Genomic DNA, 25,047 nt, shown 5'->3' with positions numbered 1-25,047 from the left:
TCCCTCAAACGAGAGGTGCGTTCCGCCCCACCCCAACTTACGTTATCTCGGATGTTGATGTCGGAGCCTTTGGCCAAGAGAAGCTTCACCAGATCCACATGCTTGTACTCCGTAGCCCATATCATCGGCGTCCAGCCTCCATCATCCTGGGTAGAAAGGAACAACACTTGAGCAGATGCCAAAGCCTCACAGCCTCACTACCTACCCTGGAGGTAGAACAGCACTAGCAATAGCACTTAGACTTATATACCGCTTCACGGTGCTTTTACAGCCCTCTCTAAGCAGTTTACAAACTCAGCCTCTTGCCCCCAACAATCTGGGTCTTCATTTTACCCACCTCGGAGGGATGGAAGGCTGAGTCAACCTTGAGCTGGTCAGGATCGAACTGCTGGCAGTGGGTAGAATTACCACTATGCCACTGAGATAGATAGATGGATGGATGGATGGATGGATGGATGGATGGATGGATGGATGGATGGATGAACGGACAGACAGACCAATAGCAATAGCACTTAAGACTTATATCCCTCTTCACAGTGCTTTACAGCCCTCTCTAAGCAATTTACAAAGTCAGCCTCTTGCCCCAACAATCTTCATTTTACCAACCTCGGAAGGATGGAAGGCTGAGTCAACCTTGAGCTGGTCAGGATCGAACTGCTGGCAGTGGGTAGAATTACCACTATGCCACTGAGATAGATAGATGGATAGATGGATGGATGGACAGACAGACCAATAGCAATAGCACTTAAGACTTATATCCCGCTTCACAGTGCTTTACAGCCCTCTCTAAGCAGTTTACAGAGTCAGCCTCTTGCCCCCAACAATCTGGGTCCTCATTTTACCCATCTCGGAAGGATGGAAGGCTGAGTCAACCTTGAGCCGGTCAGGATCGAACTGCTGGCAGTGGGTAAAATTAGCCTGCAATACTGCATTCTTACCACTATGCCACTGCGATAGATAGATGGATGGATGGATGGACGCATGGATGGACAGACAGACCGACAGACCAATAGCAATAGCACTTAGACTTATATACCACTTCACAGTGCTTTACGGCCCTCTCTAAGCAGTTTACAGAGTCAGCCTCTTGCCCCCAACAATCCAGGTCCTCATTTTACCCACCTCAAAAGGACAGAAGACTGAATCAACCTTGAGCCTGGTGAGATTCGAACTGCCAAACTGCAGCTAGCAGTCACTGCGACTCTCTATATTAGAATATTTGGGGGGGAGGGGGGGAGAGGACTGACTAGATGGATCCTGACATTGTTTTTAAAAAACAAAGGGCCCATCGGCTCTTTGTTGAGAAGGACATTCAGGTGCCAATCAAAGGAGACCAAAGTAAGAGGCATCCCTCTCTCGTTATCTTTCTGATCAATAGGGGTGGGACAGTTGGTGCTGCCTTGAGCTGGGTTGCTTTCTTGCAGAAGTTTCATTACCAAACTAGGTAACATCATCAGTGCTAGTAAGGGAGTATGGTTTGCTCTTATTTTGATAGGACCTGGCAAATGTTGGTGGGAATGGACTGCCGTTTTCTACTAGCTTGTCGTTTCTTAATGGGGGTGTTGTTTGCTTCTCCGTCACTGGCTGGATGCGTTGTGCCACCCATAGCAACCACTCTGCGTGCGGGCAACTCCCATGGCAAGCCCCCCCACTGAGATCTGACTCCGAAGGCAGCTGATAACTGTCAGACGGCCCTGGCCCCCCTCTCTTCCTCCGACACAGAGCCCTCATCAGAGCCTTTCCCAGACTCCAGGACTGGCCCATCTTCCTCCCCAACCTCCTCACTGTCCGAATCTGCCGCCAGCTCTTCCCAGATTTCTGGGAAGTTGAAGATCAAACACGGTTGGCCTATTCCTCTCCTGCAACCCCAGCAGAGGTATTTTTCATCGATTCTGGTGGAAAGGCCTAGAGAAGGCCAAACAGACAGAGGGGGGGAAAAGCGGGGGGGAGGGAGGAGAGATGGGGGAGAGATGTCCTTTCGGTGACTCAGAGAACAACCTGAAATGGCTTGGTTGCAAGGCAACTGCGAGCATGAGAGAACGAGAAGGATGCGTGGGCTCTGTTAATTCTGGCGAGAACGGATCGCGCAACAGGGACAGATAAGGCAGAGTCTTCTTCTGGGCTGACTCCCATCCACCACTTGAAAGCTGGGCAATTGAAAAAGGATTGTGGGGGGGTTGGAGTCCCGGCCACCAGAACCCATGAGGAACATCTGTTGTGTTGTGGCCCGCTGGCGGCCAGAAGAGCTAGCAGCAGTCGGGAGAGTGAGGGGGAAGAACATGGGCCAGTCCTGGGGGGGCTGAGGAAAGCTCAGATGAGGGCCTTGCATCGGAGGCAGAAAGAGAGCTAGACAGCAGTGAGGCAGAGGAACACCTGGAGCCTGTTCCCAGTGTGCGCATGCGGAGAGCTGCTAGAAGACAAGAAAGCAGGGTCGACTTAGGAGTAAAGCCACACCTTGGAGGTGATTGGCCCCTCCTAGAGGAAACAAAAGAGGAGCGAAAGGGGAGAGGAGTTTGCAGGAGACAATTCGTTCCTTCGGTTGTTTCAAGAGTGGAAAGTTCTGTTTGTGACTATAACACTCTGGGCCAAGCGTTGCCTTGCCCTGCGGTTGGAAACTAGTTATCTGGCAGCGTTCCAAGCGAGATAAGGTTCGTGTGGATAAACATTCCTCTGAAAGACTGTTTGGACTGTGAATGAAAGGAATTCAGTTGTGTAAATAAAAGAGGTTCTGCCGGGACCAAGAGTCCGCTTCTTGCTTTTTAAGGAAACCTGGGTCAGAACAAGTTGTACGTGTATCCATAAGTCATAAGAACGGCTGCAGGATTTGGGAATGTCTAATGAAGAGAAGGACTTGGGTGACATGATAGCAGTCCTTGAATATTTATGAACCATGGTGGCACACTGGTTAGAGTGCAGATAGATATCTACATCTATAGATATCTATAGATAGATAGATAGATAGATAGATAGATAGATAGATAGATAGATAGATAGATAGATAGATAGATGGATAGATGGATAGATGGATAGATGGATAGATGGATAGATGGATAGATGGATAGATGGATAGATGGATAGATGGATAGATGGATAGATGGATAGATGGATAGATGGATAGATGGATAGATGGATAGATGGATAGATGGATAGATGGATAGATGGAGAGAGGGAGAGAGGGAGAGAGGGAGAGAGGGAGAGAGAGAAATGCCAGTCCCATCAGAAGCAACGTCACTCACTTGGCAGTTGACATCTGTTTGTTCATTAGACAGGAGGTACTGCACCACGTCGTAATGACCCTTCTTTGCTGCCAGGTGCAAACAGGTGGATCCTTCAGCATCCTAAACCAAACACAGGTAATCAGGTGGAGGGGGTCAGCGCAGCCGGAAGGGGGAGGGTTCAAAGGTGAGGAAAACCTGACACCATGGATGTGGTGATAAATTAGACATGTCAGCGCTCCAGAAGGCACTCTATTCTATTTTATTTTGTTCTGTTCTTTCTGTTCCGTTCTGCTCCATTCCATTCCATTCCATCCCGTCCCGTCCTATTCGATTCTATTCTATACCTATATTCTCTTCTATATTACTTCTCTCCTATTCTCTATTCTATTCTATACTATTCTATTCTATATTCTATTTTCTCTTCTCTATTCTAATCTCTATTCTATTATCTTCTATTCTCTATTCTATTCTATACCTATATTCTCTTCTCTATTCTCTTCTCTTCTCTATTCTATACTATACTATTCTCTATTGTCTTCTATTTTCTCTTCTCTTCTCTATTATCTATTCTCTTTCTCTTCTCTATTCTATACTATTCTATTCTGTATTCTATTTTCTATTTTCTCTTCTCTATTATCTATTCTATTCTATACCTATATTCTCTTTCTCTTCTCTATTCTATTCTATACTATTCTATACTCTATTCTATTTTCTCTTCTCTTCTCTATTTTATTCTCTATTCTATTTTATTCTCTATTCTATTCTATTTTCTCCTCTTCTATTCTCTTATCGATTCTATTCTATACCTATATTTTCTTTTATATTCTCTTCTCTATTCTATACTATTCTATTTTCTCTTCTCTTCTCTATTCTATTCAATATTCTGTTCTATATTCTGTTTCATTTTCTCTTCTCTTTTTTTCTCTTTTCTATTCTATTCTATTCTACTCTACCTGACCCTACATTTGGTAGATAGGAATCTAGGGCTGAACACCTACATCAACAGCAGTGCAACGGTGAGATCTTCAACCCAACTGATGATTGAGTTCTTACTGGATGTGAATGTGGAAAGTGTTTGGCCGGGTGGGTTACGAGAATGCACCCTTTACGGATTGCAAACCAGGAATTGGACCCTGGTGTGGCTCCTTTGGAAGCCAAATTTAAGAAAACAAACCAAGCCTTACCTTGGGGTCTACCAATGCTCCAGCCTTAATGAGGTATTTCACAGTTTCCAGATGGTTATTCTCTGCTGCTTCCATAAGCGGAGTCCTCTGGTCCTGAGAACAGGTGTCTATGTTAGCGCCAGCCTGTACAGAGGTACCGTACGGACACAGAACACAAAGAAAGACCCACAGTTAGCATAGCAATAGCAGTTAGACTTATATACCGCTTCATAGAGCTTTCAGCCCTCTCTAAGCGGTTTACAGAGTCAGCATATCGCCCCCACAGTCTGGGTCCTCATTTTACCCACCTCGGAAGGATGGAAGGCTGAGTCAACCTTGAGCCGGTGAGATTTGAACCGCCGAACTGCAGCTAGCAGTCAGCTGAAGTAGCTGCAGTACTGCACTCTAACCACTGCGCCACCTCGGCTCAGCATTGTTTTGATACTGCCAACAGGCCAGTTGCTTAAACCCTACATTCTTGGTTCAGGTTCATACCTCATGCTAGGATGTAATGAGATTCGCTACGTTGTGGCTTAGGGATGCTGTGCAGATGCTACCATCTGCTCTACAAAACGTGACTTATGAGTTCCAGGGCTGCACAGAATCCATAAAGACATTGCAGTTGTGGAATTGCTATCTCTTTTAGCTCTTCTTTCGCGGGTTTTTTTTTTTTGAGAAGCCCAAGAGATGAAAAGCATTTTCTGACCTCTCCTCTTCCTATGAAGTAGGCTAGTCCAAGCCAATCTTCAGGGAGCTTGGCAGCTAGCTGGGGATTCCAAAGGCAGCTCTCCGTGGTCCTGAACTGGTACCCCAACCAACAAATCACATCACACTGGCTGGAACGAGCCAACTCTTAACCGAGGGGTCCTTAGTGTTCTTTGAGCTTGCTTGTTTTCTCGCAGATGTTTCATGACCTGAAGTAGGTAGCATCATCGGGGCTAGTCCTGATGAGATTACCTAGCTTGGGTCGTGAAACGTCTGTGAAAAAACAAGCAAGCTCAGAGAGCACCAAGGACCCCCTCATGTCAACCCCGAGCTACAAATATTCTCCTTTATGATGTCAGGCCTACAGCCATCTTTCCTTTGGGTCTTTGGGCCTGCCACACTTTCTACTATTAATTTTGTACTGTGGGGAAATGGAAGGGGGGGGAATCATAGGGAGTTGGGTGATAGGTAGCCATAACGACGTTGTTTTTTTAGAAACCCAAGGTCATCCTTTGACTCTACACCTGGCCGGAACTGGATGGGCGGACTCTGTCTTCATGGCAGTGGGAGATTGGACCATGTTGATGGACTTGTGTGTGGGGGGGGCAAGATCTTGAACTTTCAACTGGGTGGGAAAACCTGGAAGCTTTCAGATTCGGGTTTTCCCAGATATGCCATCATGGCTCTCTTCATAAATGGGAACTTTGAGGAACTCCTAGCTTTGGAGTGCTATTTGTTTGAGGATGCTATTTGGAACCTTGACTTATGAGTAAACTCTTAACTCTTTCAATGACGGCCAAATTACATTTTTTTTTCCATACAGAAAACCCAAAGCAATCTACTTGATTGCACCCCAGCCTCTATCTTCCTCAACTCTTGAGCCAATAGCCAGGGCAAGGATTATGGATCTAGAACAAGCTTGGAAATCAAACTTGGAATCAATCAAGACGGGAGGTTGAACAACTAACAACTAGCATCTGGAACAATCTTGGAACTGAACACATTCAAAACCATAGAAATGGTGGTAGACTTTAGGAGAAACCCTCCCATACTACCACCTCTTACAATACTAGACAACACAGGATCAACAGTAGAGACCTTCAAATTTCTAGGTTCTATCATATCTCAAGACCTAAAATGGACACCTAACATCAAAAATGTCATCGAAAAAGCACAACAAAGAATGTTCTTTCTGCACCAACTCAGGAAGCGCGAGGTGCCTAAGGAGCTGCTGATTCTGTTCTGCAGAGGAATGATCGAGTCTGTCCTCTGCACCTCCATAACCGTCTGGTTTGGCTCTGCAACCCAACAAGACAGACACGAACTTCAGAGGAGAATCAGAACTGCAGAAAAAGCAATGGCTACCAACCTGCCTTCCATGGAGGACCTGCACACTGCACGAGTCAAAGAGAGGGCCGTGAAATTATCTACAGACCCCTCGCATCCTGGACATCAATTGTTTCAACTCCTACCCTCAAAATGGCGCTATAGGGCACTGCACACCAGAACAACTAGATACAAGGACAGTTTTTCCCCTGAACGCCTCATTCTGCTAAACGAAAAATTCCCTCACCACTCTCAAACCATTCACTACGGCTGCATTACAATTACTATTAGTCTTCTCATCGTTCCTATCCCCCATCTCCTCCCACTTATGACTGCAGGACTGTAACTTTGTTGCTTGTATGCTTACAAATTATATTGATTGTTTCCTAGCATGATTTGATTGCTTAATTGTACCCTATGACTATCATTAAGTGTTGTACGTTATGATTGGTGATAAATGTATCTTTTCTTTTATGTACACTGAGAGCACCAGAGACAAATTCCTTGTGTGTCCAATCATACTTGGCCAATAAAGAATTCTATTCTATTCTATTCTATTCTATTCTATTCTATTCTATTCTATTCTATTCTATTCTGTTCTGTTCTGTTCTGTTCTGTTCTGTTCTGTTCTGTTCTGTTCTACTCCACTCCACTCCACTCCACTCCAATCACACTTGGCCAATAAAGAATTCTATTCTATTCTATTCTATTCTATTCCTATTCTATTCCTATTCTATTCTGCTTTCTATTCTACTCTACTCTACTCTACTCTCCTTCCTCTCCACTCCTTATTCTATTCTGTTCGGTTCTATCAGTAATGGTGATTGCTTTTAGAGCAAACTCAGCATCTGTTTAATGAAAGAAATGGACGCTCAATATCCTCGATTGATTTGGCTCTCCAGAAAGAGAGGGGAGTTAGGAAATAAACTTTTAAAAAGATAAAATAAATAAGGCTGAACCTGAAGTAGCATGTGACAAATCTCCACGTGTCCCGATTCGGCGGCTGCATGAAGAGGCGTCCTTTTACTCTGGTGCTCCATCTTGAAGTTGGGATCGATCCCGTCCACTGAGGGGGGAAAAAGCAGGGGTGGGGGGTGAGGAGAGAGAAAACCAGTTTTCCTGGTCCTTGACTTATGGCCATTTGAAGACACCTCGGTTGTGGCCCGCCAGCAGCCAGTGGAGCGGGGACCCATCTCTCCTACAGGAAGAGCTCTTGAATTTCAGCACTTGTTATTTAGCACAATTAAAAAAGGGATGTGGTGGCTCAGTGGCTAAGATGCTGAGCTTGTCGATCAGAAAGGCCGGCAGTTCGAATCCCTAGCACCACGTAACAGGAGAGAGCTCCCGTTACTTGTCCCAGCTTCTGCCAACCTAGCAGTTCGAAAGCACATTAAAAAATACAAGTAGGAAAATAAGGAAGGGCGTTAAGTCATGCCGGCCACATGACCACGGAGAACATCTTCGGATCCCATCCCTCAAATAGAAAATCTCTGCTAGTTGCAATGTGCATTATTAAATGTGGGGTGGGGATGAGGAGGAATTTTACTCACCCAACATAAGGAGGACCTTCTGTAGCTCCCCTTGCCTGGCTGAGAAGTACAGCTGCTTGGAGTGAAATCGTAACTTCTTGGGCCTGCAAAAGCAGAGGAAGAGTTTATTTCAAGTGGAAACACTTGATTCGGTGATTCCACCACCACCCCACAAAGAATTTCACTTTGATTCCCACCAAGAAAGCATCGATATTTGGTTAACTTGGCTCTGGAGGTGTTCAAACTTAATCAGGGCAGCCTGGAGAATGAGCCAATGCAGGAAATCTTGACCTTCCATGATTAGACAGACAGATTAACAAAGTTGGAAGGGACCTTGTAGGTCATCTAGTCCAACCCCCCACCCAAGCAGGACACCTGAAACCATTTCCGACAAATGGCAGTCCAGTCTCTTCCTGAAAGCTTCCAGGGATGAAGCTCCCACAACTTCCCAAGACAACTCCTGTTCCATGGGTTGATTGTCCTACTGTCAGAAAATTTCTCCTTATTTCTAGATTGAATCTCTGCTTGATCAGATTCCATCTATTGTTTCTTGTCTGGCCTTCGGGTGCTTTGGAAAATAGCTTCACCCCCCTCCTCTCTGGGGCAGCCCCTCAAGTATTGGAAGACTGCTCTCCTGTCACTGGTCCTTCTCTTCCCTAGACCAGCCATGCCCAGTTCCTGCAACTGTTCATTGTGTGTTTTAGCCTCCAGTCCCCTAATCATCTTGGTTGCTCTTCTCTGTACTCTTTCCAGAATCTCAATATCCTTTACAGATTAACAGAGTTGATCTTGTAGGACATCTAGTCCAACCCCCCACCCAAGCAGGAGACCCTACACCATTCAGTCCAGTCTCTTCTTGAAAGCCTCCAGTGATGAAGCTCCCACAACTTCCGAAGGCAACTTCTGTTCCATGGGTTGATTGTCCTCACTGTCAGAAAGTTCCTCCTTAGTTCTAGGCTGAATCTCTCCTTGCTCAGTTTCAATCCATTGCTCCTTGTCTGGCCTTCGGGTGCTTTGGATAATAGCCTGCCCCGCCTCCTCTCTGTGGCAGCCCCTCAAATATTGGAAGGCTGCTATCCTGTCTCCCCGCTTCCTCCCTCTGCACAACTGCACTCCAAAAACCAGGACGGAGAAAAGTGGGGGGAGGCAGAAAGATGCCGGGGAGCAGCTGGATGGGAGTGGGGGTGAGCATCAAGACCGAGGCACGGAGGAACTGGAGGAAGGCGGTTATGCCTGCCAACCTCACCATCACAACCGCAAAACACTCCCCAACTTTTGCTGCTGGGGCTGCCGTCCCTCATCAGCCAAAAGCCCCTTTTAGAGCAAGCAGAAGCACAGTTCACAATTCTGACAATGGACCAGAAGCCCCAACCAAACTTAGTTTGTTCTTACTTTTCTGAATCCAGGGCGATCAAGGCGCTCTCCAAGGTTTCTTTGACAGGCCCTTGGGATAAACCGGCCGGAGGTGGCTTAGGAAACAGCGATATCCCGGCCAAATCAAACACCTCGGTGGACACATTCTCGGTTCTCCCTTCTTCGGGTTGCTGCGGGGCAGGCCCGCTGAAACTGAACCCAAGAGAACAAAAACACCCGGGGTCAAGAAACGCACGTCTTTTTTCCTAGTGGGAAGTCATCACGCGACCGCAACTCTACTTTCCAGTTGGAAAGATACAGGACTACCCAGTTTCAATGTTTACTTTGCCTCCTCCTCACACCTCCACCCTTCGGGACGCTCGAATGCCTGCTTGCTGTCTTCTACACCTTATACTGGAGCGTATGGAAAACATCCTAGGTATAAATTAAGAAAGGGAGGGAAGGAGGAAGATGGGAGGGAAAGAAGGATGGAAGGAAGGAAAGATGAGGGAAGGGAGGGAGAGAGGAACGAAAGGAAGGAAGGAAAGATGAGGGAAGGAAGGGAGGGAGGAAGGGAGGAAGAGGAGGGAAGAAAGGATGGAAGGAAAGATGAGGGAAAGAAGGAGCAAAGGAAGGGAGGGACGAAAGAAGAAAAGATGAGGGAAGGAAGGAAGGGAGGAGAAGGGAGGAAGAGGAGAGGGAAGGAAGGAAAGATGAGGGAAGAAAGGAAAGAAAAAAGGAGGGGAAGGTCAAACAAGTGGGGAAAGCCGAGACTTACCTTCCAGTGGTGGTGTCAGCCTTCCCTTCCGAAGCGCCCGCTTTCTCCTTCTCCGAGGGCAGAAGCAGCGTGGAAGTGGTGTCCGCCTTGGCCACCGTCACCTCTTTCGCCTTGGGGGCCTCCTCCCCACAGTGGGGACAGTAGCTCATGCCTTTGACGTGGGAAGTGCACTCCTGGTGGAACCGGTGGGAGACGCCGCTTTCCGGCTGGCATTCCATGAAAGTGCCCTGGAAGGAACGGCAAAGGGCAAAAATAAAAACGCCTTGACTTACGCCCGACGTCCTGTGGCTAAGCGAGAGACATTTGCTAGGCGAGCTTTGCCCCACTTTTACAGCTTTCCTCAACCACGGTGGCGAAGTGGAAATGGGCGCGGTTGGTTCAGTTAATCCCGCAGAGCCGTTCAGCGGATCCGGCTCCTCCATTGGACTTGATCGGTAAACGTGACACATATACACACCCGCGGGAGCGGGCGGGACGACACACCGCAAGTGTCCTGAATGTGAGTCAAGTCACCATTTAGACATATTTTTTTTTAGACATTTTATTAAGATTTATAGGCCGCCCTTTTCCCTGAGGGGACTCAGGGCGGCTTACAATCACAGGGAAGGGGGTGCAATATCAGAAAACAAACAATGTGCGAACAGAAGAAAATAATAAAACACAACTTTCATTCAACAGTCAACACTCGGGCGGGTAAATTGGGGACCTATCCCCAGGCCTGATGGGAGAGCCAGGTCTTGAGGGCTGCGCGAAAGGTCTGGATGGTGGTGAGGGTACGGATCTCGACGGGGAGGCTGAATTCTGATCACATGACTGTGGGTGGCGGGAGGGAGGGGGGGGACAGAACACTGCCACATTAAGTCGCTTTTTGTCAGGGGCGTCGTAAACTTTGGAATAGTCGTTAAACGAATTGTGGTTAAGTCCAGGACTGCCTGGCTAGACAGCATCACTCGGGGGAAGTGGAAAAATGGGTATTTGGGGGGTGGGGGAAAGAGGGGACTGGCACGACTCAGTGGGGCGGGGGGGGGGGGCGGTCGACTTTTAGCCTGACTCGCTGATGGCCCAAAAGATAAAAACAATGGGGGGGGGGTGATGGTTAGGGAAGAACTTCTGAAGTCTCTACCCTGTTTCCCCAAAAATAAGACCTCCCTGGATAATAAGCCCAATCGGGCTTTTGAGCACATGCGCTAAAATAAGCCCTCCCTGAAAATATTGCAACACAACAGCCGCCACGAGGTGACCACTCTCGCCGCTTCCTGCACCTCAAAAATAATAAGACCTCCCCGAAAATAAGACCAAGCGCTTATTTCCGGGGGGAGGGGGTGTTTCAAAAGAAAATATGACCCTGTCTTATTTTCGGGAAAACACAGTCGTTTAATTGCCCACACCGCCAAGGATCTGCAATGCGGGGAGGCTTAGCTAACAGATGGCGATCCAGAACTTTGGTTAATCACCATGAGCAAAGAGGGGGAGCCCAGAAGTTCTCCAAGGACACCAGATCTCTTGCCTCTCAAATTGTGAGAGATAAGCTGCACCCATAGGTGCTTTTTTCCCCCCAGGAAACATCTGGACTTTTTGGGGTTGTTTTTAATGTAGGGTCTAAAGAGAAGGAGAAGAAAAAGGAAGAAGAGGAGAAGGACGAATGTAGGGTCTAAAGGGAAGGAGGAGAAAGAGGAAGAAGAGGAGAAGGACGAGTGTAGGGCCTAAAGAGAAGGAGAAGAAAGAGGAAAAAGAGGAGAAGGACGAGTGTAGGGTCTCAAGAGAAAGAGAAGAAAGAGGAAGAAGAGGAGAAGGATGAGTGTAGGGTCTAAAAAGGAGAAGAAAGAGGAAGAGGAGAAGGACGAGTGTAGGGTCTAAAGAGAGGAAAGAGGAAGAAGAGGAGAAGGACGAGTGTAGGGTCTAAAAAGGAGAAGAAAGAGGAAGAGGAGAAGGAAGAGTGTAGGGTCTAAAGAGGAGAAGAAAGAGGAAGAAGAGGAGAAGGACGAGTGTAGGGCCTAAAGAGAAGGAGAAGAAAGAGGAAAAAGAGGAGAAGGACGAGTGTAGGGTCTCAAGAGAAGGAGAAGAAAGAGGAAGAAGAGGAGAAGGATGAGTGTAGGGTCTAAAAAGGAGAAGAAAGAGGAAGAGGAGAAGGACGAGTGTAGGGTCTAAAGAGAGGAAAGAGGAAGAAGAGGAGAAGGACGAATGTAGGGTCTAAAAAGGAGAAGAAAGAGGAAGAGGAGAAGGAAGAGTGTAGGGTCTAAAGAGGAGGAGAAGAAAGAGGAAGAAGAGGAGAAGGACGAGCGTAGGGTCTAAAGAGGAGGAGAAGAAAGAGGAAGAAGAGAAGGACGAGTGTAGGATCTAAAGAGAAGAAGAAAGAGGTAGAAGGGTCTAAAGAGAAGGAAGAGAAAGAGGAGTAAGAGAAGAAGGATGAATGTACGGTCCCTGGTGCTTTCTCATCTTGGTCTCTTGCAGATGTTTCATTACCCAAACTGGGTAACATTATCAGTCCTAGTTTGCAAGAAAACAACCAAGCTCGGAGAGCACCCGGAATGCCTAATTTCTTGGGTTTTGTTTTCTTGGAAAACGTTTCGCTTTTTGTCCAAGAAGTTTCTCGGACAAGAAGCGGAACATTTCACAAACAAGAAAAGTCCAGTTGCCTTTGGAAAAGCACCTTTGGGACAACCACGACCAGTTATCAGCTGCCTTCAGAGTCAGACATCAGTGAGGCAGAAGAACAGCTGGAGCCTGTTCCCAGTGTGTGCATGTGCAGAGTTGCCAGACGAAGGGAACAGCTAAAGAAGAGGGGTCGACTTGGGAGTAAGGCCACAGGGGGACGATGAATGGCCCCTCCCAGAGGGAATAAAAGGGGAGCGAAAGGGGAGTGGAGTTTGCAGGAGACAATCAGTTCACTTCATTGCTTCCTGCCTCTCCGAAACTCCTTGCCAAGTTCTGCAGATATCAGCCTGGCAGCTCTCCAAGCCAGATAAGGTCTGTGACTGTAAATCCTCCCTCGAAAGACTTTGCTGGATGTGAATGAGCAGAATTCACAGTCAATTAATAAAAGGGTTTTTTGTCGGGAGAAGGAGTTTGGTTCCTGCTCTTGGGAAGCCTCTGTAGGAACAGTCCCTGGCCGTCCATCCTTCCTTACAGATGCTTACCGCCACGCAAAAGAAGCCGCAGCCTGGACAGCACTGATGCTTCACCATCCTCCCTCGGTGGTCCTCGCACAGCACCAAGAGCTGGACTTTGTTCGACGCGCGCATCAGCTCGTATTTCAACACGCGGTTGGTGCACCGGCTCAGCTGAGGGTGGGGTGGGGAGAGGAGGGAGGGAAGAGAGATGTCTAACTTGTACAGGCGCACGGACGGACGTGAAAGAGAGAACTGTGTGAATTCCTTCTCCCACGTTCTCGAACGTCGGGGGCTGGCAGGCAGCAAATCCCCCGAGACAATTTGATACCCAGAGAGCGATGCGTTTGGGAGGTGGGGGTGGGGGAGTCACCATCCACAGATGCCGTATCTCTGCCTCTCGCTTGGCTCTCGGATAGAAAAGTGAGCCTCACAAAGAGTAACTCAGCCTTATTTAAGTGCAAAAAGTCACACAGACAAACACAAAATGGATCGGAAAAGAGTGGATTTTGCTGAGGTTTCATATCAAAATTTGAATTTTCTTTGTTTGAGAAAGACTTTCCTTCTCTCCTGCCTTCCTTCCTTCCTGTTTCTGTTCCCTCCATTTCCTTCCTTCCTTCTTCATTTCCTTCCTTCTCTCCTGCCTTCTTTCTTTCCTCTTTCTGTTCCATCCATTTCCTTCTTCATTTCTTTCCTTCTCTCCTGCCTTCCTTCCTTCCTGTTTCTGTTCCCTCCATTTCCTTCCTTCTCTCCTGCCTTCCATCCTGTTTTGTTCTCTCCCCTTCCTTCCTTCTTTCCATTCCTTGCCTTCTTTCCTTCCTTCTTTCTCTCCTTCCTTCCTTTGTTCCTTTTACTTACTTACTTCTTTCCTTTCCTTTCCTTTCCTTTCCTTCCCTTCCTTCCTTCCTGTATGTAAACTCAGTCCATCTACCAGGGGATTCCAAAGTAGTGTTCCTCGGCGATTGTGTGAAGCCCTCCACCCACTCTGAAGCCCACTCATCTCACCCACTCTGAAACCCATTCCTCAAGAAGACAAACACCAACTTTAAGGCATGCAATGGACCTCACCTAACCTACAATCAGAAGGGAAGGACTTTGGGAAGCTCCGGACTGGCTCGGTTATCTTAACAGTTAAACCCACTCCTAGTCCCAGCACAGGAGCTTAATTAAGGGTTGAAAGCAGAGGCCTAATGCAAGGCTGAAGGTGTTCGCAGGAGTCCCAAAGGTGCTTTTTCAAGAGGCAACTGGACTTTCTGGCAACCGTAACCTGGATGACTTGAGAATCTCCACAGACGTGTCTGTAGGAGCTAACCAGCTTGAAGGAGGAGTCAAGCGTGTCGTTAGTCTCGAGTCCGTTTGCTCCCACGTGAGAACCAAGCCCAGCCCAGCCTTGAGTTCTGTTGACTCTTCTCTACCTCCAATTCACTTTGTCCATCGCTAGTTCAGATTTCTTACGGAGAGGGTTAGCATGCAGTACACCTGTCTTCATTCGAACCGCTGCCGATTTCCTGCCCTTAACAGCCTCACCTGTGCAGGTGAACCAGACAGCCAACAGTCACCCGCAAGTAGCAGAGAGGAGGAGATATAAAGGGACCTTACCTCCTTATCCACACTCTCCGTGGCCATGCACTGGTTGTTGGCTAGCGTGGTGATCTCTCGGCTTTTCGGGGTTTCCATCCGGCAGCTGCAGAGAGGCACTTCTTGAAGACTGTCTGTTTCCATTGCTCCAGAACCATTAGAAAGACCTGCGGGAGAAAGAAAGGAGGGTGGGGGAAAGGGAAACCTGTTTCCATTGCTCCAGGAGCATTAGAAAGACCCTCAGGAGAAAAAAACAAATACACAAGAGATTCCTACAGAAGGTTAAGACACAGCAGGCGACCCCAAGGGACGTCCACAAAGAAAGAGAAGGGGCGGGGGGGTCAACTTAATTCTCCAAAGCATGCGAAGGCAAGAGGAGAAGCAACAGATGGAAACGAATCAAGGAGAGAAGCGACCCAGATATAGTTCAGTTCGAACTATCAATCAGTGGAACGGCTTCAGATGTTGTGGCTGCTCCCATCACTGGAGGTTTTCAAGAAGGGATTGGACAAACCACCTGTCTGGAATGGTATAGGGTTTCCTGCTTGAGCAAGGGGGTTGGACTAGAAGACCTCCAAGGCCCAAGGATAACAACTCTTGTTATTCTCTTGAATATCATATCTCAGGTTAAGGACGAAGACTGAAGGGGAGGGGGAAGGGGTGGCTTTATTTGAAGAATGATCGGTTTGTGGGACATCCGTGCTCCATCCATAGTCAAGCGTGCATGTCAGAAGAACAGTTACAGAGAGGAAAAAAGAGGAAGCACACGTTGATGGCACCCTGAGGATTCCTTATTGTCAGAAATGTCCGTTCTTTGCGGTCCCTATTTAGCTCTGCTGTCCTCCAGCCGTTTGGAGATTAGGAGAATTCTTGGCCAACACATTCCAACCATCCGGGGTTGAGGAATGTTCTTCCAAGGTGCCTGCATTGGATCGACACATCTGCAGCCTTCCAGAGAGGACAGGAACATGCCGTCTTTTGATTTCAGCCCAGCTATGGGAGCTAGATTGGGGGTCTGGGCTTCTACATCCTAAAAAAGCAGAGACATCCCCCTGTCAACAAAAGGGCGCATAGCCAAGGCAATGGTTTTCCCAGTTGCAATGGATGGCTGTGAAGGTTGGACCATAAGGTAGGCTGAGAGCCAAAGAATGGAGGCCTGTGAACTCTGGTGCTGGAGAAGACTCCTGCATTGAGTCCCTTGGACTGCAAGGCCATCCAACCGGTCAGTCCTAGAGGAGATCCACCCTGACTGCTCTTTAGAAGGCCAGATCCTGAAGAGGAAACTCAAGTACTTTGGCCACCTAATGAGAAGGAAGAAGGACTCCCTGGAGAAGAGCCCAATGCTGGGAAAGATGGAGGGCAAAAGAAGAAGAAGGGGACGGCAGAGAAAGAGGTGGCTGGATGGAGTCACCGAAGCAATCGGCGTGAGCTTCAATGGACTCCAGAGGATGGTAGAGGACAGGAAGGCCTGGAGGAACGTTGTCCATGGGGTCACGATGGGTCAAACACGACTTCGCAACTAACAAACAGCAGCACTTCCCATACAGAAGCAGAGGTGAGGAAAAGAATAGGAGAGAGGAGAAGGAGAGAGGAAGGGGAAGTAGAGAAGAGAGGGATGGTAGAAGGAAGGAAGGAGGTAAGGAGAAGGAGAGGAAAGTAGTGCTGTTGTGGAACAGATATAATATGGTGTAGGGAAAGCAGAAGAGCAAATGAGAGTCATTGTGGGTAGATGGTGAAAGGAACTGATAGAATATTGGAGAATACATAATAGTGTTTGTTAAGATGTAATGGTATACTTGTGGATACTTGCATGAAAATAAAAATTTAAAAAGCTCTTCAAAAAAAAACCCCACAATATTTCCCATAGAGGCTGCTCAGAATGGTTAAACTAATCTACTATCTCTTGAACTGGACCACACTTCCCCAGGGCTGGTTCTCGGCAGCTGCTGCTAGAAACCGATGCTCTCCACCCACACGGGTGGGTGGCACCGTTTCTCAAAACGGTGCCTTGCCAAAGCTCTTAACAAGTGGGAAGGGAGAGAGAAGGGGAAACTCCTTCCCGCCAACTCGAACAAGAGCGAAGACCACGGTGGGCTCGGAAGGGAGATGGACCAGAGTCTCCTGCCAGCAGGGCAGACTGCCTCTCCGGCATGGAGATCAGAAGCGAATGCCACCTCGGGAAACAAAACTCGGCAGCCAGATGAAGCTTCCCCGGTTGGGCCAAACTGTGGGTCGGGTGACTCTGGCTTCCCAGGTAGCTCACAGAAGTCTATGGGATCTGAACTCTGGTAAGAAGCAAGAGGGGCTATTCCTGGTCAGCAGAGGAGCAAAGGAAGAAGAAACCAGAGCTGGAAGTCCTCTGAAGATGCGGAATGGAGAGGGTTTTGCAGCGTCCAGACCCACCCTCGTCCGTCAGAATCGGAACACAGCAGGGAAGGGACCTTGGAGGTCTTCTAGTCCAACCCCCTGCGCAAGCAGGGAGACTCCATAACAGGGTCAACACCACTGAAGGTGCCGCCAGTGAATGGAGAGGGTTATGCAGCGTCCAGACCCACCCTCGTCCGTCAGAATCAGGACACAGCCGGAAGGGACCTTGGAGGTCTTCTAGTCCAACCCCCCTGCTCAAGCAGGGAGACTCTGTATCATTTCAGAGAGGTGGCTGTCCAGTTTTTTTCCCCCCATTTCTTTCTTTAAAACCCTCCAGTGATGGAGCACCAACAACTTCTACAGTCCTTAATGAGGATTCTCCTCCAACATATTATTTTTCTGCCCCATCTCCCTCTTTTTCTCCTGAGGTTTCTGGGCCAAGGGGGATCTACTGCTCTCTCCATTGGATCCATTGTGACACACACACACACACACACCCCTTCCATCTCTCTTTATACAGGACGCCAGTCTCCTCCTCCTCCTCCTCCCGTTAAGCAGCCACCAGGGGGCATCATCTTAATATAGAGAAATGAATCCAAGGAAACAAAGATCCAAAATGGTACATGGCCATATTTAGAAACCTGACACACACTCACCTTCTGGTTGCGAAGGCAGATCTCCCTTCACCCGCAGATCCAAGGAATGCAAAGGCACCTCCAGGTACTCCATGCTGTCCTCTTGCCCAGCCCCCTCTTCGCTCCCCTGGGGGGGTGGCTTGTAAGACTCGGGGCCTGGGATTGAAAGGCATGAAGGCTGAGAACGCCAGGAAGGAGCCCTGCGCGTATCTCTCTCCTCAAAGGCCACATTCATCGCCTAGCAGACAGTAGGCAGGCTGCGCCCGCCGAAGGATCGGTAAATACAGATGCGGAGGGGAAGGACAATTAAAAGGCAACTGCTGGGCCCCCTGAGCTCTCTGGGGGGGGGGGGAATCTCCCTTTTCTCCTTCTCCGGGATCGGAGGGAGATCTCCTCCTGTTGCACAGTGGGAAAGTTCTCGGCTCCCAGGAAGGTTAAGCTTCAAATGGGGGTAGCTTCCCTTTCAGAGGAAAGGAGGAAGGAAAGGATGGGAGGGAAGAAAGAGAAAGAGAGGAAGGAAAAGAGGAAGAAAGAGGGGAAGGAAGGGAAAGAGAAAGGGATGGATGGAAGGAAGGGATAGGAGGGAGGGAAGAGAAATAAAGAGAAGAAGGGAAAGAGAAAGAAGGAGGGGAAGGAAGGAAGGAAAAGAGAAAGGGATGGGTGGAAGGAAGGAAAGGATGGGAGGGAAGAAAGAGAGGAAGGAAAAGAGAAAGAGAAAGAAAGAGGGGAAGGAAGGAAAAGAGAAAAGGATGGATGGAAGGAAGAGAAATAAAGAGAAGAAGGGAAAGAGAAAGGGATGGATGGAAGAGAAATAAAGAGAGGAAGGGAAAGAGAAAGAAAGAGGGGAGGGAAGGGAAGGAAGAAAGGAAGGAAGGGAAAGAGAAAGAGTTGGATGGAAGGAAGAGAAATAAAGAGAAGGGAAAGAGAATGAGAGGGAGGAAGGAAGGAAGGGAGAAAGGGATGGGTGGAAGAAAGGAAAGGATGGAGGGAGGGAAGAAAGAGAAAGAAGGGGAGGAAAGGAAAGAAGAAAGGATGGGAGGGAAGGAAAGAGGAAAGAGAAAGAGGAAGAAAGGAAAAAGGAAGGAAGAGAAAGAAGAAAGGATGAGAGGGAGGGAGGAAGGAGAGGGAGAGGGGAAGGGAGGGAGGGAGTTGGGTTCCTCTTGGCTCACCCTACTCAGATGCCAAAAGCCTGGCAGAGCCCAAGGCAGACGAGAGCCAATCATCCCTGGACACCAAAAGACACCAGGCGGAAGGAACACACAATCATCGCCTCCCTATTCAGCAAGGCGGAGCCTGCTAATCAAAACTAACGTGTGGGAACCAGTTCATGCTTCTTCTCCACTTGCACTTCCATCTTTCACACGCACACACACCGACAAACAAAGCCCTTCACCACCACCACCCGCCACGTGGGAACAAGCAAAGGGCGCCCAAAGACCAAACGCCCCCCATCGTTGGGCCCTTCCTTCTGCCCAATTCAGCTGCCATTGGCCCAAGGGCAGAAAGGTCCCAGCGGTTGTGATAAAAGCCCAACGGCACAACGAAAAATGAAATGATAGCTTAGGCACCAGGAGGAGGCCGAACTACTGCAAGGGGTCAAGAAACCGGAGTTGAACAGCCCTACACGTTGAGACGCAAGACAACTTCCAGTAGGAGCGCTGGTTTCTTTTTTGACCCCTGGACCACTCCTATCCCTTTCCTACGGATGGAGTGGCCGTTTGGAAACGACCCCAGGCATTTTGCGGGGAGTCCAAGATCAACTCAGGGCCCACAACTTTCTCCCGAAGGAAGGACGAGCGAAACCACCAGCGTCTCATCTCAGAAACGAGAACTTCCAAGATTAAGGACAACCCAACCCAACCGGTCACTTCTCCTATCAGACACAGCGCTATAAATATCGATGGGCGCAGCTGCTTTTCCACCCACACGTGAAGCACCTGGATGCAGCTATTCTGTTTCTGCCGGCATTTTGGGGAAAGTCAGGAGCCCCACTGGGTTTTCCAAGCTCTTTGGATTATCTCTTAACCAGTAGCTAGTTAAGAGGATCCAAGATATCACAGGCTCCGTTTTGAAGCCCACAATCCTGCTTTGGCGGACTGTAATTTAAAAAAAAAAAATCCAGAGAAGGACGGACACATGCACCGCCAGGGTCTTTGATCCTGAACTTGGCCCGTAGACCAAGGGACCAGAAAGGTCCATCTTTGTCTCGCAGAACAGAAGAAGCCTCTCTATAAGTCAAGATTGTGTTCTGATCGAGGCTTCCCAAGAGTATGAAGCCAACTCCTGGTCCCGACAAAAAACCCTTTTATTGATTGACTGTGAATTCTGCTCATTCACATCCAGCAAATGCATTTTTCAATGTTCAGTTGACTGAGTTTCATGCTTAATGAATAAAGTATAATAATAATAACAACAACAACAATAACAATAATTATAATAATAATAATAATAGCAGCAGCTGTCCAACTCCATTACCTATCAAGTTGGGTTTTTTCTTTTTATTTCTCCGCCTTCGTTTCCGTGTAGGTTTCAACCAAGGGCTCTCCGTTTTCCCTTTCCGCTTCATCATTTTCTTCTTGAGGCTGGATTCGGAGCTCTGCAAAAGCACCAGAACCAACTGTTTTAAGGGAAGGAGGCTTGGCCTGCCATGGTTACGGTGGTCCCGGTTCTCGCCCCCCCCCTCCTCCCCGAACAGCCCTTCTCTTGAAAGTGGCGAGGACCAGAGGAGCACAGTTGAGCAACATTTAGCAAGAAAGCTGCTCTTGGAAAAGATCACGTAATGGACGGCGGAGGCCAAGGAGTCAGGGCTGGTACGTGGCAGGATAGAAAGTGCAAAAAAGAAAAGATAATAACGTCCCCGTTTTCTTACGGCGGGTGGCCGTCCAGCTTTTCCCACAAGCGAAGTAAAATAGAGGGGGGGAAAGGAAGGAGAAGGAAAGAAGGAAGGAAGGAAGGAAGGAAGGAAGGAAGGAAGGAAGGAAGGAAGAAAGGGGGAGGGAGGGAGGGGAAGAAAGAGGGGGAGGAAGAAATAGAGAGAGAAAGGAAACAGAGAGAAAGAAAAAAGAAAGAGAAAGAAAGAGAGAAAGAAAGAAAGAGTGGGAAAGAAAAAGAGAGGAAGAAAGGAAAAAGAAAGAAAGAGAAAGAGGGAGAGAAAGAAAGAGAAAGAAGAAAGAGAAAGGAAAAGAGAGAGAGAGAGAAAGGGAAAGAAAGAGAGAAAGAAAGAGGGAGGAGAAAGAGAGAGAGAAAGAAAGAGGGAGAGAAAGAGAGAGGAAGAAAGGAAAAAGAAAGAAAGAGAAAGAGGGAAAGAAAGAAAGAAAAGAAAAGAGAAAGGAAAAAGAGAGAAAGAGAGAAAGAAAGAAAGAGGGAGAGGAAGAGAGAGAGAAAGAAAGAGGGAAAGAGAGAGGGGAAGAAAGGAAAAAGAAAGAAAAAGAGGGAGAGAAAGAAAGAGAGGAAAAGAGAAGAAAGAAAGAGAAAAAGAGAGAGAGGGAGGGAGAAAAAGAAAGAGATAGAAAGAAAGAAAAAGAAATTCAGCCTACCCAATTGCTAAAGTTAATCCGATAAAAATTACCCACTTAAGCAAAACTGGCTACCTTCCCTTCGTCGCCGTTTTCCTTTTCTTCCGCCAGCACATGCTGGAGCAGAAGCCCACAGGTAGCCCTGTGAATTATAACCATTTCTTCAGTGACCCTTCAAAGTCGCAGCGGTCGCCCGCCGGGGAAAAAAAAAGTGACTTAGCAACAGTTGCAGCACCCCGACACTTCCGTGGCCAAAATTCACAACAAGCCCCTTGCTTAGCAAATCCTGGTCCCAATGAAGCCGAGGACCGGTTTCCCCGAAAACGAGACCTCCCCGGATGATAAGCCCAATCGGGCTTTTCAGCGCATGCACGAAAATAAGCCCTCCCCAAAAATAATAAGCCCTCCCCGAAAATATTGCAATACAGCCACGAGGTGACCACCGCCTTCTACACCTCAAAAATAATAAGAACTCCCCGAAAATAAGGCCAAGCGCTTATTTCGGGGTGGGTTTGTCAAAGGAAAATAAGACCCTGTCTTATTTTCGGGGGGAACACGGTACATAGCGTAGGATAATTGAAGTCTCAGCTAACAGCAGTGGGTTTGTTAAAATATTTTGCCCCTGCCTTTTATTGATCTGAAAAATAAATTATAAAAGAAATTCCACCTCGACGAAGAACGACGAAAGCCTTCCAGCCATCACTCTACGCAAGACACTTAGCTACAGATCAATAACAAGAAATAAAAACAGCTTTTGGGAAGAAGGATGTGAAGGTTATAGGAAGCGGTCGGTCTGAACAAACCAGGCACAACAAAAAGAACCCAGTTAAGAGGTTAAAACACATCCCAGGCTGACCTTGGAGCCAACAATCTTGGTTCGTTTACCATGAAAGCACAAGAGATGGTTTCAAATCATCACTGAATAGGATCCTGGGTTAGAAAACTTACCTGAAACCAGAGTTTGCTGTTCTGGGCATTACATGTCACATTGGCTCAGTATCTAGTCATTAAGGTCAAGGTTCCCCTTGCACCTCTGTGCTAGTCGTTCCCAACTCTAGGGGGCGCTACTCATCTCTGTTTCAAAGCTGAAGAGCCAGCGCTGTCCGAAGACGTCTCTGTGGTCATGTGGCCGGCATGACTCAATGCCGAAGGCGCACGGAACGCTGTTCCCTTCCCATCAAAGGTGGTGCCTATTTTTCTACTTGCATTTTTTAACGTGCTTTTGAACTGCTAGGTTGGCAGAAGCTGGGACAAGTCACGGGAGCTCCCTCCGTTACGCGGCGCTAGGGATTTGAACTGCCGATCTTTCTGATCGACAAGCTCAGTGTCTTAGCCACTGAGCCACCATGTCCCTTGAACTGTCCCTACCTCCCTTTACAGGAAGCAGACCATCTCAAGACCCGAAGGTCCTTCTATCTCAAACATATATGACATGTCAGTCTTTAATCTGTCTCCCTGCGGGGTTCCCATATAGGCAGCCTCTTTGTTCATCACGCTAAGCCAGTCTTACCTAAGTGGGACAGACTCCAGGGAAATGATCTCAACCATCCTTGCAACCTCCTTCCCGATTGTCTTGCCCAGCTTTGCTGGATGATTCACGGGTTTTTAAATCAAGAGTCGGTTGAATAAATAAGCCATTGCGGCTTAGCCTGCACAGAACACTCAGCATACATGGATGGCATGCAGCAACCTGGGAAACCATCTCAAACCTTCAATATAGAACGTCCCCCAAGGTGGATTGGGGGGGTGGGGTTTGTTCCAAAAAGGAACCTGGACTTTCTTAGTCTTTTCTTTGAAAGCATTTCGCTTCTCATCCAAGAAGCTTCTTCAATTCTAACTTGGATGAGAAGCGAAACATTTTTTTAAAAAAACTTGCCTTTTGGAAGAAGCATCTTTGGATAGAAGAGAGATATCTAAGAGATAAAGATATATATATATATATATATATATATATATATGATAGATAGATGGATAGATAGAGATATAGAGATATAGAGATATAGAGATATAGAGATATAGAGATATAGATAGATAGATAGATAGATAGATAGATAGATAGATAGAGATAGAGATAGATAGAGATAGAGATAGATAGATAGATAGATAGATAGATAGAGATATAGATAGATAGAGATATAGATAGATAGATAGATAGATAGATAGATAGATAGATAGATAGATAGATATAGATAGATATAGATAGATATCTAGCTAGCTAGATCTAGCTAGATCTAAGAGATCTAGAGATCTAGAAATCTAGAGATCGAGAGAGATTTTAAGAGATAAAAATAGGTAGGGAGAGAGATCTAGATAGAGATTTAGATATTTAGATAGATAGAGATCTAGATAGAGATCTAGATAGAGATCTAGATAGATAGATAGATAGATAGATAGATAGATAGATAGATAGATAGATAGATAGATAGATAGATAGATAGATAGGAGTCATAAAGAGAGAGAGAGAGATGATAGAGGGAGGGTAGGTGGGAGGGAGGGAGGGGGAGGGAGGGAGGGAGGGAGAGAGATCCCTCCAAATATGCTTTTTCCATATATAATATCCACTAAGCTGTGTGAGGAGATCAGTGCGATTTTATATATCATACTTAATCAGTGAGTGTTTATATATAACACTGATTAAGCCATAGTTTATAGTTACACTACATCCAGGGCATCATCGGGAGCTCTGTTAAACCACAGCAGAACTACGATTCATGGTCATGGATTCAGAGAAATGCCTCCCATCACAGCTTGTCAGGCTACAACTTGATGGGAAGCTTTCTTGTGATCCAACTGGAGTTGTTTTGTAAGCCAGGGGGGGGGAAGAGTCACCTTGGTAACATAACTATTAATTCGGTTAGAAAACAAGAGGACGAAGAGTTCGGTTTGCATGCATCTCCTAGAAAGATAGGCTGCTTTTATTTATCAAGCCATTGCAAAATTAATTTTGCTGTTAATGTTCCATGAATTGTTTTGGCTACCTACTAATAGGTGAAGATTTAAGACAGTCATAAATGTTTAAATTTAAAAGGGGGGGGGGAACCCCAGCCAATTAAAAATCCTTTAAGAGAAGGCAGTTCAATATCTGAACATTAAATCTCTTACGCCAATTAGGACGATTACTTCGTTTGGAAGAATTGACTTTTCCCCAAGGTTTTCTGTCTACACTTTGGTCCTATTGAGGTATACGATACAAATAATAATGATTGAATTTTACATCCCGCAGAGACCAAATTACACCGCATTTGCAAGGCAGATCTAAAACAAGCCAAAGAAAACCCAAGATATTTGAGGACTGGTTTCAATAAGAGATGGGACAGTTGGAAAGATCAAGGTTTCAGATCTGTACATTTTGCAGGAACTGGTTATATACAAGACTAGCTGGATTTGGTGGGAAGGGAGCAGCGTTCTGTGCACCTTCGGTGTTGAGTCATGCCGGCCACATGACCACGGAGACGTCTTCGGACAGCGCTGGCTCTCCGGCTTTGAAATGGAGATGAGCACCGCCCCCTAGAGTCGGGAAGGACTAGCACAGATGTGCGAGGGGAGCCTTTACCTTTATCTATACGAAGCAGAACTTAAATCTTCTAGATTTGGACATTTTCTTCCCCCAGCTAAATGTCACAGATTAACACAGATTCTCACTATTCAACCCACAGCAGAGAAGATCCCAACGGAATGCCACAAGGTCAAAAACCAACCCCTACTTTCCTGACAACACACAACACCCAAATCAGGGACCAACTGGTTTGGTTTTTTTTCGTTGCTAACCTCAG

The 25,047-nt window shown here is 47.2% G+C and overlaps 1 protein-coding gene across 5 annotated transcripts in view; it reads right to left on the bottom strand.

Moving 5' to 3' along the window:
* EHMT1 (euchromatic histone lysine methyltransferase 1) overlaps positions 1-25,047 on the bottom strand; it is a 100,721-nt gene that overhangs the window by 17,917 nt on the left and 57,757 nt on the right. For 4 of the 5 annotated variants that reach the window (XM_032232695.1, XM_032232696.1, XM_032232698.1 and 1 more), the window contains exons 9-19: positions 20,235-20,355; positions 17,781-17,915; positions 14,779-14,924; positions 13,210-13,353; positions 10,073-10,299; positions 9,334-9,507; positions 7,963-8,045; positions 7,372-7,478; positions 4,403-4,525; positions 3,237-3,338; positions 42-146 (exon numbers count right to left, since the gene is read on the bottom strand). In XM_032232695.1, coding sequence (XP_032088586.1) covers positions 42-146; positions 3,237-3,338; positions 4,403-4,525; positions 7,372-7,478; positions 7,963-8,045; positions 9,334-9,507; positions 10,073-10,299; positions 13,210-13,353; positions 14,779-14,924; positions 17,781-17,915; positions 20,235-20,355 — 1,467 coding nt within the window. The remainder of the gene's footprint in view (positions 1-41; positions 147-3,236; positions 3,339-4,402; positions 4,526-7,371; positions 7,479-7,962; positions 8,046-9,333; positions 9,508-10,072; positions 10,300-13,209; positions 13,354-14,778; positions 14,925-17,780; positions 17,916-20,234; positions 20,356-25,047) is intronic. The other variant, XM_032232699.1, reaches the window with a different exon arrangement.

Source organism: Thamnophis elegans, chromosome 16 (assembly GCF_009769535.1).
Source record: "Thamnophis elegans isolate rThaEle1 chromosome 16, rThaEle1.pri, whole genome shotgun sequence".
NCBI lineage: Eukaryota > Metazoa > Chordata > Lepidosauria > Squamata > Colubridae > Thamnophis > Thamnophis elegans.
Note: the sequence above shows the minus strand (reverse complement) of the source record. Positions and strands in the feature narration are given on the sequence as shown.